Genomic DNA, 17,917 nt, shown 5'->3' with positions numbered 1-17,917 from the left:
TATGTGTACTTTCAAAAGTTTTCTCCAAAGTATTATATACACACAAGAGAATAAAAAAACATGAGACAAGAAGAAAAATTGCTAATTATCTCCCTGGTTATGGCAACAGTTGGCATAGCAACCAATAACGCACAGCTAGCCAAGCTTTATTGCTACCTGAGGCTAGTTCAAACTTGGAAGGTCAGCTAGGCTAACTAGCTAACCTAGATATTAGTTTACTGGTATTAATCATCAAAATGTTATAAGCTTGTGCGCTCAATATGGCTAATAAATAGTAGGCAGTATTAGCTTTCAGACGCTGCTATGGTTTCCTCTAAAACAAGCCAAAAACAATTTTCATACCCCAATACACCTGAAAACAATACACTTCTCTCACATACAAAACCATCACATTTACTGCTATTTTCTCCTTTTATCTACAGTCTGGGATGTGTGTGTCCTGACAGTTTTGAATGTGATCATGACGTGTTAAAATCAGTAACCGTGCAACCCTCAGGGTGTGTGTCCGTATTTTCCATCTTCATCTACAGTGTGACCTGGGTAATCTTCGCAGTGCCCTTCCCCTCTCCTCCTCCTCCTCCCATCATCTCTCTCTTCTCTTCTTCGCTCTTCTCCTCCTTTTTCGGCCCCATCTTCTGTCCTTCCTCCTCCTCCTCTTCCTCCTCGTCCAGTTGGAGGCTCCCAGAGGAAAACCTCATTCTGGCGAGTCCGGCGGACCGTACCACTTTCCCCAGCGGGGGTGGCGGGCAGTAATATGGGTAGAAAACCTCCGGGTCTGAGTCGCTGTAGCTTCCCGTGGCGCCGCCTATCACGCATAGCGAAGTGGGCCGTTCGGGCAGAGGGGAGGAGTTTAGCGGGAGGTAGGTGGGTCTGGAGGGGCGCGACAGGTGCGGGTAGTAACCGAGGGGGCGGAACTCGGAGGCGGGGTCGAAGGCGGGGTTAGAACTCCTGGAGAGGTGGAACTTGATGTCCGGTTGGCTGGCCATGCGGCGGGGCAGCCCCGGGAGGAAGTTGGAGTCGTCGCTGTAATGCCCCGCCTCCGTACGCCCGACGTCCAGTAGTCTCGCTCCGTTGCTTCCCGGCTGGTAGACCCTGGCCAAACCCAGCCCTCCCGAGCCGGAGGGGCGAAGGTTCCTCCTGAGCGGTGAGAGCGAGGACGGATCGTGGCTCAGCGGGTAGAAAGACGGCCGCGACAGGCTCTCCATCGTCACGTAATCCCGCCTCCTCGCTTGAGGGAAACGCTCCAATGAGGAAACGGCGACGTGGTCCGACAAGTAGGGGTGTCGGCTGTGGAGTGGCGAGTAGCCGGCCAATGGGAACGTCGGGAGGACGGGGTGGTACTGGTAGGCGGGACTATTGGGGTAGAGAAGAACCAACTGCTGCGCTGCGTCCGGGTGGGGCTGGGGGTTGGGCCGGCGCCGTGACCGGTTGCCGTAGAAACCGGCGAGCCGTTGGGCTTGACGCTGCGCTGCCATCCTCCCCCCCCTCACGTCCTCCACCACAGACGTGGAGGCGGACCTCATCTTAGGTGAGGCCATTGATTGGTGGAAAGTTGGGGACAGAGGAGTGACTTGGGAGAGGGGGCGGGACTTCAGGGCGACCTCGAGAGCTGATTGGCTGCGTTTAGCCCTTCCTCCCCTGATTTCTATGTCGTCTACCTCCTGGGAATGCGGGTCCAGTTCGTCCTGACTGCGGACCACCAGGGCCCGGCCCGACCGAGGGAACGGGTGGGAGTGTTCATACACCTGGAGAGGTAAGACACGCACACACACACAAACACACACACACACACAAACACATTAGAATTGACTGTGTCTTCAGGAATGAATAAAGTCTATTTATCTAAATGTCTCTCCATATATCTATCAATGTATTTTTTTGTGTTGCGTTTTATTTACAGTCGTTTTTCCAGCTCTCTCTCTCTGTGTGTATGTGTGTGTGTGTGTGTGTGTGTGTGTGTGTGTGTGTGTGTATGTGTACGGTAGTTCTTCTTACTTGTTTTGAGACGTCAGTGAGGAGATCAGGAGAAGATTGACACTGTCTGGGGTCGTAGTCTGACTGACAGTAAGTCCTGAAGAGGGAGACAGAAAGACAAAAAGAAAAGACTTGATATACAAACAAAAATAAGATAAAACAATCCCCTCCTATTTATCTCGTTAGCTCTCATTTTATGTTATTTTCCTAGCATTTCTCTTAGATCATCCAGGGGTGTGATCTAAGAAGTGAAGTTTATTCTACTGCATCAGCTAAATACCTAAAATAAAGGTAAGGCTTGAGTAAATTTGAGGGATTTAATTAAAAGCAGGTTTGGTTCCTTAGATAACAAAGCAATTATGTTTATGATGTTTATGAGCTTGCTCTCACCTCTCAAAGTGAGCGTGTTTCTTCTCCCCTGATCCCATACACTCCAACAGCTGTTTCTGGGTCCGTCCACTGCCACACAGTAAATGACAGAACATGAAATAATAATCATCATCATCATCTACATGGCCCAAAGCAGAGGTACAAATTGCTTCACCAAACGACAAAAAAATAAGGCATAGTGAAATATCTAAAAATTAGGAAGCACAGTCAAAAGAGATTGGTTAAGATAAAAAAAAACATAAGAAACACCTCAAAGTAAAAACTGGGCACAACCAAAAACTTTTGGTCTTGAGTCTAGACTGAGGGACCTGTCAGAAATGCCCTTTAATCGTATTTAGTGTTGAGTTTAGACCGAGGGACAGTCGGAAGTGCTTTCAATCTTGAGTCTATATACTGAGGGAAGCCAAAGGGACCCTTCAGTCACCTTTAGTCTTGAGTCTAGACTGATGGACGGTCAGAAGGGCCTTCAATCAATCTCATGTAGTCTTGAGTCAAGACCAAGGGTTGTTCGGGTCAGAAAAACCCTTGAATAGCCACCTTTAGTCTTGAGTCTAGACTGATGGACGGTCAGAAGGGCCTTCAATCAATCACATGCAGTCTTGAGTCAAGACCAAGGGTTGTTCAGGTCAGAAAAACCCTTGAATAGCCACCTTTAGTCTTGAGTATAGACTAATGAATGGTCAAAAAAACCCTTGGTACACCTTGGAATAGTCAGAAGGGCCATTCAATCACAATTCGGCTTGAGTCTAGACTGAGGGACGGTCAGAAAAACCCTTGAATCACCTTTAGTCTTGGGTCTAGACTGATGGACGGTCAGAAAAACCCTTGAATCACCTTTAGTCTTGGGTCTAGACTGATGGACGGTCAGAAAAACCCTTTAATCACCTTTAGTCTTGGGTCTAGACTGAGGGACAGTCAGAGGAAACCTTTAGTCACCTTTAGTCTTGAGTGCAGACTGAGGGACAGTCAGAAGAAACCTTTAATCACCTTTAGTCTTGAATCTAGACTGAGAGACGTCAGAAAAACCCTTCACTCATGTTTAGTCTTGGGTCTAGACTTTGGGATAGTCAGAAGGGCCTTCAATCACAATTAGTCTTGATTCTAGACTAAGGGACAGCTGCAAGGCTCTTCAGTCACCTTTAGTCTTTAGTGTAGACTTTGTGATTGAAGACCCTTCTGACCATCCCATGTAGTCTTGGGTCTAGACTGAGAGATAGTCAGAAAAACCCTGGAATCACTGTTAGTCTTGAGTTTAGATTGAGAGACAGTCAGAAGAGCCTTCAATCATAGAAATATCTCAGGCTGGACTCAAGAGATTAAAAGGTCTTCAATGTGGCTAGGGACCAGATTTAGAACTTCTTTAAACGTGACAAGGTATAAAATAGTTTTGTGTAAGTCTTTTTTTAGGGGGTTGCTTGAGTTTTTACAGGACAGCATTTTGTGTGTGTGTGTGTGTGTGTGTGTGTGTTACCTGTATCTAAAGCTGGAGCCCTTACAGGACAGCAGTGTTTTGTGTGTTGCCTGTGGTTCCTCGGCCAGTCTGAAGAAGGCGTGGTACTCCACACACATCTTCCAGAACGACTTACACACATCGCGACTCGCCATCGAGAACTCCACCGTGTCCTTAGGAGACGGCTGGATGGACACACACACACACACAATACGTATTAATACATACGAGTAGACATATGAATGCACACAAACGTCCATACAAATACAAATACAACAAAGGGTTTGTCCGATACCAATGGAGACCAATAACCGAAGTTTGTGTCGATCTTCAACAAATAAAATGGACCTTTTCATGCCAAGACATGTTTTGGTTGGAGTATCTTTCACAAACTCTCCTGTTTCAATTTTCTAGTACTCCTTATATTGTCCAGTGTCCTGCGTCAAACCCCGCCCATCTGGTGCTCCAAGAGGGTTAAAACAAACACAGAGGTTGACTAACAAATACTGTTTGGCCCACATTTGATCCTCACCCCAACTTTGTCGTGTAGTTTGATGAGGAAGTGTTTGCGTTTGAAGCTCAGTTTGCGGATCTTCGCCCAGCTGAACGTGTTGATCTTGGTGTTTCCCTGGAGAACACAGGAGACAAACATGATTTCAATATACATTATGTGTGTGTGCATCCTGCGGTGTTGTACAGTTTCTGACAGTGAATTTTAGAGTGACGGTGAGTGTGAAAAGTGATCACTGGATGCCACGGTTAGCTGCCACTACAATCGACATTTCCACTGGCAGACGCCTCTAGGCCAAACTTAGACATTCCCTCTGTGGACGGCCCAGCCCCATTATGCATATTCAAATGAGTTAGTCTTCTGGTATGATTTCACGACAGCTGAGAAGCCGTAATTCAGCATGTGTAGCTGGATTTCTACTATCGGGACCTTTTCTATTAAGCCATGTTGTGCTTTAATTGACTTCATTTTCTCAATATATAAGGTTAACAAGCATCTCATTTGAATATCCTATCTAAGATGTCAACTTTTCAGGAACTAAGAAAACAGCATTTTTTTCAGCTTCACCACCATGAAATTTTAAGTTTACCTAATGGGGATTTAAGAGGATTGCAAGGGTGGCAGAACTTTCTCAACCCATAGACCAGCATGGACTCCTTCAGCTGAAGTTACAGCATGAAAATCACCAAAATTGGAGTTGAACAACAGCTGATAAGTCAGATGGAAAGTCAATAAAAGTGGTACCTGCTGCTGGAAGAGATGTGACATGTCAGTGGTTGCTTTTCGCACTCAGCCCTGCAGAAGGTTTGTCCTTGTGTGTGTGTGTGTGTGTGTGTGTGTGTGTGTTAACATACTGTACCTGAAAGACCAGTACTCCAGAGTGTGTGACGGCCAGGTTGATCCTCATCCCCTCTCCGTCGTGGGCCGGGTGCGGTCTGATGCCGTACATGTCCAGCTTCCTGGCCACTTCCAACAGGTGGATGTCTGAGTCTGCTGGAGACACACCTCTGGAGAGACAGAGAGAGAGAGAGAGACAGAGAGAGAGAGAGAGAGAAAGAGAGAGAGAGAGACAGAGAGAGAGAGATCTTTGGGGGAAAGTCGACTAAAGTTTTTCCATGTGTACAAAACATTTGTACCATATTCTTAATGCTAAGTTGCAACCTGCAGATTGTAGTTTTAGCTCTACAAACCTTTCTCAGAAGCAGAGCTGCTCTGGAAGCAGAAATAATCTCATTGGTTGAACTAAACCTCAATGGGCGGAGCCAAGAAGTTTACTGAACTGTTGCAGCAGTCAAGGAGGGTAAATGGCTAATATTGTTCATTGTATTATTGACTACAGGTAATTCGCCTGAAAGTCATTGTAAGCAGTGAAAGAGCAGCTGTTCCTATGTTTTCTCCACTTGGAGGAATATTTTTTCCAAATTTACCAGACATTTTCCTGGCTACAAAAAGAGACAGTTACATAATATTTAAGTTTGATTTGAAATGGATGGAGGGAGAGACAAAATTGTGTGTGTGTGTGTGTGTGTGCGTGCACGTGTGTGTGTGTACCTGTGTCTCTTGTGGAACTTGATGATCTTGTGGTCCAGGTATTCCTGGTTGGGAACGTACTGCTTCATCTCCAAGTGGTGACAGTCCAACTCTTCCTCATAGTCCCCTAGCTCTGCTGTAACACACACACACACACACACACACACACACACACACACACACACACACACAGATTCTGTACAAACACGAGGTGGTTTTGCAAGCTAGCTAGCTAAAAACAATTTCAAAACATTTCGTAAAAGTGCAAATTTCAGCTGTGATCCATGTCAGACAGGGTTGTGAATTGTGGTCGTAGCTTTTGGTAGATAAGATATGTATTTCCAATTGTATTCATCCAAATGAAATAAAGGGGATTTTTCCTCAGATGTTGACTTAAGTAAAGACAGAGGTTTACTTCTTTCTGAACATGAGAAGAGGATTGTGAGATGGGTGAAAATGTGATTTTCACAAAAATAAAGCTTTTGCTTCCTTTCATAATGTGCATACTGCTCAATAAAGAATACATTTGTAGTTAATGGTTTTCTCCAGAGCTGTAAACCGTGATGAAGTTTGATGTGTGTGACACCTGACAGACTGACCTGAATCTACCTCTTGATGAAAAACCTGGACAGAGAAGACGGACAGTGAGAAGTGACACGCAATTTGAAGAGTGTGCTGTACTTTTATACTTACACTGCAGTATGTGAGACACCAGCAGGGCGGCGCTGTTGTCATTACAGGTCAGACTGCCGTTAGACAAGTCCTGCTTTATCTGTAGGGCAAAAAGATACCTACACACACACACACACACACACACACACACACACACACACACACGCACACGGAGTATAAATAAAATATGCAAAGAAAATGTGGGTTTTACACACTTTTTCTGTAGTTGTAGTAATAATAATATATATACAAACTAAGATGCACGATTGCATATGCACTCACACACACACACACACACACACACACACACACACACACTGTTACCTGGTAAGGCCTCTCTTTAGCTGTCCAGGGTCTGGTGGGAAAAACTTGACTATGAACCTGAAGAACAGATCGTTGGTGTCTGATAGAGAGAAAGAAAGAGAGAGAGAGAGAGTGAGAGAGAGAGAGAGAGAGAGAGAGAGAGAGAGAGAAAAACAAAACAGGATGATTTATGGAGGTAATGAGGTTAAGAGAGAGGAAAGTGAGGATAAGAGACAGATGAAGAGAGTGAAAGAGAAAGAGAGAGGGTGAGAGAAAGAAAGGGACAGCAAGAATTCAAGAGAAAAAGAAGAGAAATAAAGTAAAAGGAGAAAGTGAGTAGAGCAAAGCACAAACACTGCCAAGTTTCCACTGTGTTCACACTGCGAGCAACACAATCAACAAGTCACCAAAAGTCTAGTCATTTCCTCCTGAGCTGAGCGACCGGGGAAACTCTCAACTAGCTTATCAGCTGAGAAAAGTTGGTCACAGCTGAACATTTCTCAGTCATCGGCCAACAGCCAATCAGATTTCTGTGCCTGCTTGTTTCCCTACTGATGTGATCTACAATAGTTTCATGAACAACAGTTCTGCCTGACAAGAGCGAAATGGATCAGAAGTTGATTCCAGCCATCCAAAGCTTCTCAGTTCTCTACACCCTTTAGTTGAAAGACTGCAGGAATAAACATCTCAAAAACGAAGCTTTCATCCATTGGAGTTGATGTAATTTTGCTTGTTTTTTAGATCAATGTTTGCTAGCTAGCTATGTTAACTCATCCAAATGATGCAACGCTGTGAAAGGCAAAAGCAAAGCAGCAAAACGAACATGTTTTCTCAAGCAACTTTGCAGCTGCTTGAGAAAACAACATAGATGCAACCGGAGCCTTTCGCACCGCTAACAATCTGTCGCTGCAGTTGTGAACATTAGGAGGTTAGCGGTTCGATTCCCTGTGTCGCTCAGTGGGTAGAGCAAGGCATTAGACACTGCCCGGGGTGGGGGTTTGATTCCCACTGGAGCCGCCCATGATAGAGACACACCCAAGATACTGTAAGGTGCTTTGGGTGAAAGTGTTAACATATAACATCTGCATTAAAGGCCATATGTTGGGTTTCTTATTTTAAATGTGAAGTGAAACTGACTTACATTTAATCTGTTTGGCCAGCGGCTTCAGAAGCTCCAACCAGACCTGCAACACAAACATGTTTTAAGGCAGAGGAATTAAGTAATTCTCTCTCTGTGTGTGTGTGTGTGTGTGTGTGTGTGTGTGTTTCTTACATAGCTGCCACTGTGGTGTCTAAACTCCAGTCCGAAATATTCCTTCTCCAGCAGTTTCAGATGACCGCACACTTTATTATAGAACTCACCACCTAAAACCTTTTGCTGAGAGAGAGAGAGAGAGAGAGAGAGAGAGAGAGAGAGAGAGAGAGAGAGAGAGAGATGATTGGCTGGTTAATTAAGTGGTTCCCAAACTGGGGTCCAGGGACACCCAGGGGTCCCTGAGGAGGTTCGACGAGGGTTCCCAGCAAAATGTGGAATAGTTCAATTTCACTGGAAAAAAAGGAAATGACTGGTTGCTCTATATTGTCAAGCTGGGATCAAAAATGTATCGGGTGCTCTTGGAAAACGGGGAAAAAAGTGTGCTTCAAGCAGAAGGACAATCCAGGCGCTCCAAATATAGAAATATAATCACGAGGAAGAAAAAATTCTTAAAAAGCCTTTATTGTAGTGGCTAAATCATTAAAAAAAGCCAACGTTTCGACCACAGTAGGTCTTCTTCAGGGCTTTAAACATAAACATAATCACATAACAGGTGAAACAAATTGAAAATAATGAAAAAAATATATATATAATTAAACCGAATAACATTTAAGGGGGCAGAGGGACAGTTACACTCTCTTTAGGAAGAGTACCTCGCGCAACACCCTCCTCAGAGCGGATTCTTTTCATCCTCACCACTCCTCTTCAAAAAAACAAAAAAAGACGCAACCCTGTACGTCAGTCTCGTCCATTTTTTGTCACCACACATATAGTACACATGCTGAACAAATCAAACGGGTCGTTAAAAGAAACTGGGCCATCATCGAGAGTGACACTCTCTTGAGCAAAGTTTTCCCAGAACCCCCTGTAATTTCTTTTAGACGCGCCCCCACCCTTAGGGAGAGACTCATGCATTCCAGTAGGAGAACCACAGAAAAGTTGGTTTGTTTTTCTCATAGAAACTGAATAGGGCTAACGTCACGCCATTCTTGTCTATGTGATAGAGGGCAAACTGGATGTCTATTGTTTTCAGTAGAGAACGACAGTAAACTCCGCCAAAGCTGGGGAAAAGTAACTCGGTCTTGATTAGCGCAGGTCTCGGTTTTAACTTGGTTTCGACTCCCTTTGGACCTGGTCTTGACTTGAACTCCACTAGAGCCTAAATAAAGTTAGTTAGTTTAAGACCGGCCTTACATTCTCAGGTTAGACTAGTCCAATTAAGACTGTTGCATAAATATTAAGACTTATTTTGAGGTAGGAAAGTTAGCCACCTTCCCTACTGGCTAAGCTTGAGTTAAGAACTTTGTTGCTATGGCAACGAGTCGCGGCCTAACTGTCCGAGGGGGAAGTTTAAATACTGAAGCTGTTTCATACAAGATGGCAGATCTTTGGTTTTTGGAAAGAGCCTGAAGGAAGAGAGAGACAGAAACAACCCATTAGAGATCTACAACAATCAATACGTAGTGGAGCGACTGTGATTTCCTAGAGAAACCATCCAAGACTAGGTCTGTCTTCATGCAGCTGGACCCTGGTCTTGGAATTGACTTGGACTTCGACTAAGGTGGTCTTCAGAGTCAGAGTGGGTCTCAGGGTTGAATTTGTAATCCCTCGGCCCCCGACCGGTCCTCCGATCGGGATTTCCCCTCCGACAGTCAGGACGGACGAATCAGGTGTAAATCAGCTTCTTCTACAGACTTCTACAAAGTGTGTGAGACTACACACACTGTCCATCTACGTACTCTGACTCTATAACTGTCGCCCTTGTTGTCTGTTGTCTGTTGTCTGTTGTCTGTTGTCATTGTTTTCAGCCGCAGGTCTGTCGGTTTGTCGGGTTTCTGCAGCCGTTTCCCAGCTGTCAGTGGGAGTTTCTGTCTCTGACTCATAATTACTGGCTGAGGAGAAAACAAGAGCACAGCGTGACTCTGTTAGCTGTTACCCCTCTATTATATTCTGTTCTATTCTATTCTATTCTATTCTGTTCTATTCTATTCTGTTCTATTCTATTCTATTCTATTCTATTCTATTCTGTTCTATTCTATTCTATTCTATTCTGTTCTGTTCTATTCTATTCTATTCTGTTCTATTCTGTTCTGTTCTATTCTATTCTATTCTGTTCTATTCTATTCTATTCTATTCTGTTCTATTCTATTCTATTCTGTTCTATTCTATTCTATTCTATTCTGTTCTATTCTGTTCTATTCTATTCTATTCTGTTCTATTCTATTCTATTCTATTCTGTTCTATTCTATTCTGTTCTATTTTATTCTATTCTATTCTATTCTGTTCTGTTCTATTCTATTCTGTTCTATTCTATTCTGTTCTATTCTATTCTGTTCTATTCTGTTCTATTCTGTTCCATTCTATTCTATTCTGTTCTATTCTGTTCTATTCTATTCTGTTCTATTCTGTTCTATTCTATTCTATTCTGTTCTATTCTATTCTATTCTGTTCTATTCTGTTCTATTCTATTCTGTTCTATTCTATTCTGTTCTATTCTATTCTGTTCTATTCTGTTCTATTCTAGCTGATCGTAAGCTGTTTATAATGTCATCTCTACACACACACACACACACACATAAATGTTACCTATATTATGATGTAGTTTTTAGACTTTTTAGCCAGAAGGGGCAGCAGTGAGCCGTTTCAAAGAGTTTCTTTCTCTCTCTCCTTCTCTCTCTCTCTCCATCCTCCTTCCTGTCTTTCACTCTCTCTCTCTTCCTCTCTTCCACTTTCTCTCCCACCATCTTACTCTCCTCTCACTCTCTTCCTCCCCCTCCTACCTCTTTCTCTTGCTTCTTCTCTTCTTCCTCCCTTCCTCTCTCTTTTCTCTTTCCCTCTCTCTCTTCTTCCTCTCTTCTACTTTCTCTCTCTCTCTCTCCCTCCATCTTCCTTCTTGTATTTCACTCTCTCTTCCTCTCTTCCACTTTCTCTCCCACCATCTTACTCTCCTCTCACTCTCTTCCTCCCCCTCCTACCTCTTTCTCTTGCTTCTTCTCTTCTTCCTCCCTTCCTCTCTCTTTTCTCTTTCTCTCTCTCTCTTCTTCCTCTCTTCCACTTTCTCTCCCTCATCTCTCTCCTCTCACTCTCTTCCTCCCCCTCCTACCTCTTTCTCTTGCTTCTTCTCCTCGTCCTCCCTCCCTCTCTCCCTCGCTTTCTTCCTCCCCCTCTCGCTCTTTCACTCCTTCTCCCTCTCCCATTATATCTCCTTCTCTCTCTCTCCCTCTGTCCCTTCTTCTCATTTTTTCTTCTCTCTCTGCTCTTTCCTGTTCCCTTTTCCTCTATTTCAGTCTATCTTCCTCTCTTTCCCTCTCCCCCTTTCTCTCCCTCCCTTGCACTTTTTTCCACTCTATCTCATCTCTCTCTCCTTTGCCTCCCTTCTTCTCTTGCTGTTTCTTTCTCTCTCTCTCCCCCCTCAATCTCCCACCTTTCTGAGTCTACCTCCATCTCTCTTCTCTTCTTCCTCTCTCTCCATCCCTCACTCTTTCTTCTCCTTTTCACTCTCTCTTTATCCCTCTCTCTCCCTCTGTATGTCCATCTTTCTCTGCCTCTCTCTCTCCTTTTCTTTATCTTCTCCTCTCTCCCTTCCTCTCTCTCTCACCATCTCTCCTCCATCTTTCTCTTGCTTTGTCTTTCTCTCCTTCCTTCCGTCTCTCTCTCTCATCTTTCTCTTCTTTCTCCCTTCCTCTCTCTCTCACCATCACTTTCTATTTCTCTTTCATTTTCTCTCCCTCCTTTGCTGTCTCTCTCTCCCTCCTCTCTCTCTCTTCTTCCCTCCATCTCTTTCCTTTCTCTCGCTGTTTACTTCTCTATCTACTCTCTCTTCCTCCCCTCTCTCCCTCCATCTTTCTCTTGCTTCCTGTCTCTCTCTTTCCTTCATTCTCTCTCCCCCTCACTCCCTCTCTCTCTCTCTCTCTCTCTCTCTCTCTCTCTAATTACCAGTTGTTTGTGAATCTTTCCCTCGCCATGGTGACACAACCGTTGGCGGTGTTTGACAACCGTTAGCCGGTGTTTATCGGCCCTGTGGGGGTCGCTGGGCGTCCCTCATTAACTTGTCAGGAGAGAGAGAGAGAGAGAGAGAGAGAGAGAGAGAGAGAGAGGGATAGAGAGAGAGAGAGAGAGAGAGAGAGACCAGCTGTAACCGCTTATAAAGAGAAGACGGGTCTAACTGATCATCAGCGGAGACAAGCGTCCGCCCTCGTCTCTCGGCCCTGGAGCTGCAGTAGGCCACAGTTGGTTCGTTTCAATAGAACACAATAGAATAAAATAGAACTTTACTGTCCAAATCTTTGGCCGGTGTTGTTGGAGGTGGATTCAAGTCCCAATCTGGACGACTTGTGACTTGACTTGGACTTGAATTCTGATCACTCGGACTTGTCTCATCAGTTAAGTATTGATGATTCAGACTTGGACTCGGACTTGAATACTGATGACTGAGACTTGAATATTGATGACTCGGACTTGGACTTGGACTTGAATATTGATGACTCAGACTTGGACTCGGACTTGAATATTGATGACTCGGACTTCAATATTGATGACTCAGACATTTTGCCATTTTCAGGCAGTCCAGTGATTCAATAACTAGTCCCTAGCAGAAGTCGGGACTCGAGTCACATAACTTGGACTCAAGTCAGACTCGAGTCACAATTTTAATTGCTTGAGACTCGACTTGACTTGGGTTCTGGTGACTTGGGACTTGACTCTGAGTTGTACTCTGATGACTTGAAAAGGTTTCTAAAGTCTTGACTTGAGATCTTGTGTTTGTGTAAATGACTCAGATTGAAAGTGATGAGATTTGTTCCAGCGGACGACTGAATTTAAATTCTGTTTTCTGAATTTGTATGGAATGATTGAATTTATTGAAGTTGAAACTGATTATAGAAATCAAACTCATGATGCTCTTACCAAGTTTTTATCCTATTAAAACCATATTGCATTGAAAAGTCCTAGATATTTAGTTTTCTTTAAGATATTAAATTGATACTGGACTCTTGATTTGTTCTGACTTGACTTGCTGTTCTACATTTAGACTTGAGACTTGACATTAATGACTTGGACTTGACTTGGACTTGACTTGTTAATCTACATTTAGACTTGGGACTTGACTTGAGACTTGTGCCTCAAGACCTGAGACTGACTTGGGACTCCATCCATATGTCCAACCATCCATTCATCCCTTTATCCATCCATCCATCTTATCTTCTCTCTCTTTGTCTTGTCTGATCATTAATTGGTGTTTTACCCTGGAGGTAAAAAAATTGGGGTCAGAGGAGAAAACCTCTCTCTCTCTCTCTCTCTCTCTCTCTCTCTCTGTCTCTCTCTCTCTCTCTCACACACACACACGCAAAATCCTATTTTCATGATTAAAGTATGTTTTAGGCCTTTAACACGCACATTTATCACTTCCCTCGTTGCCCAAACCAATATATTTATCGCAGGGTGGGCAGGGTTTATTTCCGCCCTGCCCCCTCCTCCATCCATCCATCTTTTCTTTCTTTTTTCTTTCTTTCTTTCTCCCTCCCTCCCTTCCTTCATCTCTCTCTCTCTCTCTTCCTCTTGTAAAGATGCTGCTAATGTCCTGGAGGCCGCTGGAAACCCGACAGAGAAAGCATGGGCGTGGAAAATGGAGCTACTTTGCAAGCACAATACTCCCGAGCCTCTCTCTCTCTCTCTCTCTCTCCCTCTCTCTCTCTCACACACACACACACACACACGCTGAGTCCCTTTTGGATTGCGTTACTGCCTTGCAGGCGACGTCACCATGGTGAAAATACAGCCTGTCACTCTGCTTTTCTCAGGCTGGATAACGTTCTGCACATGACAATTCAGCCACAGCAAACTGTTTACACATCACAAGTGTTTCCCAGTCAGCAAAAACCTTCACTGGTTTTAATAAAATGAGATAATGTTATTTAAATTTAATTCTTAATATTTATTTCCTCCACCAATGAATGTTTTCCACCCCCGTCTGTCTGTTAGCAAGATATCTCGAAAAATAACGAACAGATTTGGCTGAAATTTGGTGGACAGATAGATTTTGACCCAGAGATCAGCTGATTACATTTTGGTGATATTGTGGATCTGGGATTTGTTTTTTAGCCCTAACTATTATGCTGCGTTCACGTGCTGCTGGGAAAGTCCGACATCCGGGACTTCCATGTCGGCTGCGTTGCTTTCACATGCTATTTTGTCTGAAAATATAACAAATACACTGTAAACTGCAGCTTTGGTGTTGGTGGAGTTTTGTGCTCTATCTACAGAGTGCCTTCTAGTTTTTTTTTATGTTATTGAAATCAAATTTTATTAAAAGTGTATGTAGGGGCGTCCTGGTGGCTCAGTTTGCCAAGATGCATACCATGTAACTGCAATGTGATTGGTTCAAATCTGGCCTGGGAGCTTCACTGCTACTGTGACTATCCAATAAAGGCAAAAATACCATTAAAAAAACTATTTATTTTAGGGTAGCGGTAGTCTAGAGGTTAGAGAAGCAGACTTGTGACTGGAGGGTTGCCGGTACGAATCCCTGGATCGTCTGAGGAAATGTGGGTGGGTGAAAGTGAAGGAGAAACGCTCTCCTCTCTCTCAACAAATACAGTCAAGGTGCCGTTGAGCAAGGCACCAAACCCCCAACTGCTGTGTGAATGTAAAGTATACATGCTCTGTCAACTTTACCCAGGTAAACAAAGGTGGAAATATTAGTTTCAGTCAGGTTCAGGCAGCAAACTGTGAACAAAATGTTATATTATGATTGATTAGGTCATTAAACATGGGTAATCTACCTCTATAACAGCTGATTATACCAGGCACAGGAGACAAATTAGTCATCAGTGAAGAAGAAGTGATGAGTCCTAATCCAAAAACACTATATATCCAAATAGATATATATCCAAAAACATCATTACCTATTATTTAGCATTCAGTACCTAAAATACAGAGAATCCAGTCTGTAAAAAGTGTCATCATTTTGTCCACAAATATCTTAAATTGGCTATTATTTTTGAAAAAGTACCATAATTTGTTTTAATTTTGCCCATTTTCTAAGAGTAGGTGTCACTTTTGTCAAATTTTGTGTATCTGACTTTGAAACAAAGTCCTTCTGTATCCAAATGACACTCAGCTGTATCCCTGAAAACACTTTTAGGTCTGAACTGCTCAGCCAGGTTCCCTCAGCAGGGTGCTGGGTGTCACACGGCCTCAAGGGTGTCAACCCAAGTGTTTAAATGACAGTCTGCTGTGTAACGGAAAGGATTTCTTTGTCACTTGCATCAAAGAGCGAATATCTTACTGTCGACTTGTAAGACGTTTCCAAAACCATCCCCATGACTTGAATCTTACATGAAGAGTACTGATCATTGAGAGTATTGAGTATTGATTGTCCAGATTAGATTACATGAAATTAAATTACATTACATTACATTACATTAGTTTAGATTACAATAGATTAGATTAGATTAGATTGGATTGGATCAGATCAGATCAGATGGGATTAGATTGGATCGGACTGGATTAGATTAGTTTTGATAGATAGATAGATTATATTAGATTAGATTAGATTAGAATGGATTAGGATGGATTGGTTTACATTAGATTGGTTTAGATTAGGTTAGATTAGATTAGAATGGATTAGATTAGATTGCATTGGATTGGTTTATATTAGATTAGATTAGATTAGATTAGACTAGACTAGACTAGATTAGATTTTACTGATCCCCTGTCCATTGCAGCAGGAAGTGGTAATATGATACATCAAAGAAAAAGATTATAGAGAGATTACAAATAAGAATAGAGCAAACAGGATTATATTAACATAAACTGACGATTCCAACACTCAGGCATATTAGAAATGTATGAATATGAACAGCTGTGGTGTCAGTAGCAGCAGAACTACTGACACAGAAAACAATGTCAAATTTGTGCATTATGAAAAAATGAAAAAAAAAATCTAAACAATGAAAAATATCCAGACCTGTGCATCATATAATAATGTGAGGGATAAATACAATTAATAAAATAAAAACAAATACATCAGTAGTTCATAAGAATAAAACCATCCTTTCCCCTCTGCCGACACACTCACCTCCACCTCGAACGTGCGCTCGCTGTCATCCAGAAAGACCACGCGCAGCCGGAGCTTCGTCTCCTTGGAGACCCGGGACTTGGGAGCGAGGCTCCCGAGTCTCCCGCTCCTCCGGTGATGATGGTCCCCCATCTCTCTCTCTCTCTCTCTCTCTCTCTCTCTCTCTCTCTCTCTCTCTCTCTCTCTCTCTCTCTCTCTCAGGAGAAATAGTAATGATAATAATAATACATAAAATCCATCTTCTTTAAAGTAAATCCCAACACGCAGCACCACGGCTTCACGCGCTCATCATCACCATCATCATCATCATCATCACCGTCTCCGTTCCGCTCCTCGAGGGAGCCGTCCGTGCCGCTGGAGCGCGCGCTCTCCAGATGCGTAACGGCAAGCTGATGTTGTTTCCAGACATTAGACTGAACCCGAGGAACCGACTAATAACTGGTGTGGATTTATACTGTAGCTGCCATACCATACTGCTTTATACTGTAGGCTACTAGGCTATACTAGGCTTACTATTACTGCAGGCTACTATACTATTCTACAGTATACTATAGCCTATTACACTACACCACTCATTCTGTATCTAACAGACTATACTATAGATTATAAGATATATTATACACTACTACACCACAACTATACTTATAGACTATTCTATATGCTATTTACAAAAACGAATATACAAACTAATATAGACTATACTTACATTTAAGTATATCTTCAACACATTTAGTATATATAATATAGAGTATACTAATACTACATCTAATAGACTGGAAATAGCTGGAGCCTAAAAATCAGGATCAACTAGAATTGCACTCGGAGAGCGCAGACCTCCGCCGAGGTTCGTGCTATTATTGCTTGTTCGTGAGTCGGATCCGGATCCGCTCCAAAATTTAATGGGTTCTTCCTTGGCCCATGCTACACCCTACCACGAAGTTTCATGAAAATCGGGCCAGTAGTTTTTCCGTAATCCTGCTAACAGACAACAAACAAAAACACCGAAAACATAACCTCCTTGGCGGAGGTAATTAAAGAATCATATCATTATTAATAGTATTATGATCAATGTGGCTCTCACTTCCTTTGTATTGAAACTATGATCAGCTTTATATAGGGAATTACAGCGTGTCTGTATCACTATAATATTCCTATAATATTCCTATAGGGATTTACAGTGTGTCTGTATCACTATAATAATCCTATAATGTTCCTATAGGGATTTACAGTGTGTTTGTATCACTATAATAATCCTATAATATTCCTATAGGGATTTACAGTGTGTTTGTATCACTATAATAATCCTATAATATTCCTATAGGGATTTACAGTGTGTTTGTATCACTATAATAATCCTATAATATTCCTATAGGGACTTATAGTGTGTCTGCGCTAATCAATAGTGAGTGACTTTATCATACTTTATGGTGTGTCCTAAGGTATTATTATAATATTCCTATAATATTTCTATAGGGATTTATAGTTTGCTTTGATTCTTCTACATTAAATCTTTATTATAGAATCACTAATTAGTAAATCTGATGATTCTGCACTAACTAAACTATATTATATTGACTACGATTGGTTGTTTTCTTTCTTCAAGTGTATTTCCTATTCAAACGAACATGTTAGGTACAGAGAGTGTAGTACCCTGTGTGTGTGTGTGTGTGTGTGTGTGTGTGTGTGTGTGTGTGTGTGTGTCTTCTCCATGGGAATAATATGGATTTCACGGTGGCTGGACACTTTTAGAGAAGT

At 42.7% G+C, this 17,917-nt stretch overlaps 1 protein-coding gene across 1 annotated transcript; it reads right to left on the bottom strand.

Moving 5' to 3' along the window:
- Nucleotides 1-524: 524 nt before the first annotated feature.
- LOC139922645 (FERM domain-containing protein 7) lies at nt 525-16,294 on the bottom strand. Its single transcript, XM_071913176.2, has 12 exons — nt 16,163-16,294; nt 8,104-8,208; nt 7,972-8,014; nt 6,852-6,930; nt 6,549-6,646; nt 5,877-5,991; nt 5,185-5,332; nt 4,347-4,442; nt 3,836-3,999; nt 2,365-2,433; nt 1,996-2,071; nt 525-1,745 (listed from the first exon to the last, which is right to left on the bottom strand). Exons 1-12 carry the CDS (start codon nt 16,292-16,294, stop codon nt 525-527), a joined length of 2,346 nt encoding a protein of 781 aa, XP_071769277.2.
- Between the last annotated feature and the right edge of the window lie 1,623 nt (nt 16,295-17,917).

Source organism: Centroberyx gerrardi, chromosome 23, assembly GCF_048128805.1.
Source record: "Centroberyx gerrardi isolate f3 chromosome 23, fCenGer3.hap1.cur.20231027, whole genome shotgun sequence".
Lineage (NCBI taxonomy): Eukaryota > Metazoa > Chordata > Actinopteri > Beryciformes > Berycidae > Centroberyx > Centroberyx gerrardi.
This window is presented reverse-complemented; position numbering and strand designations above follow the sequence as displayed.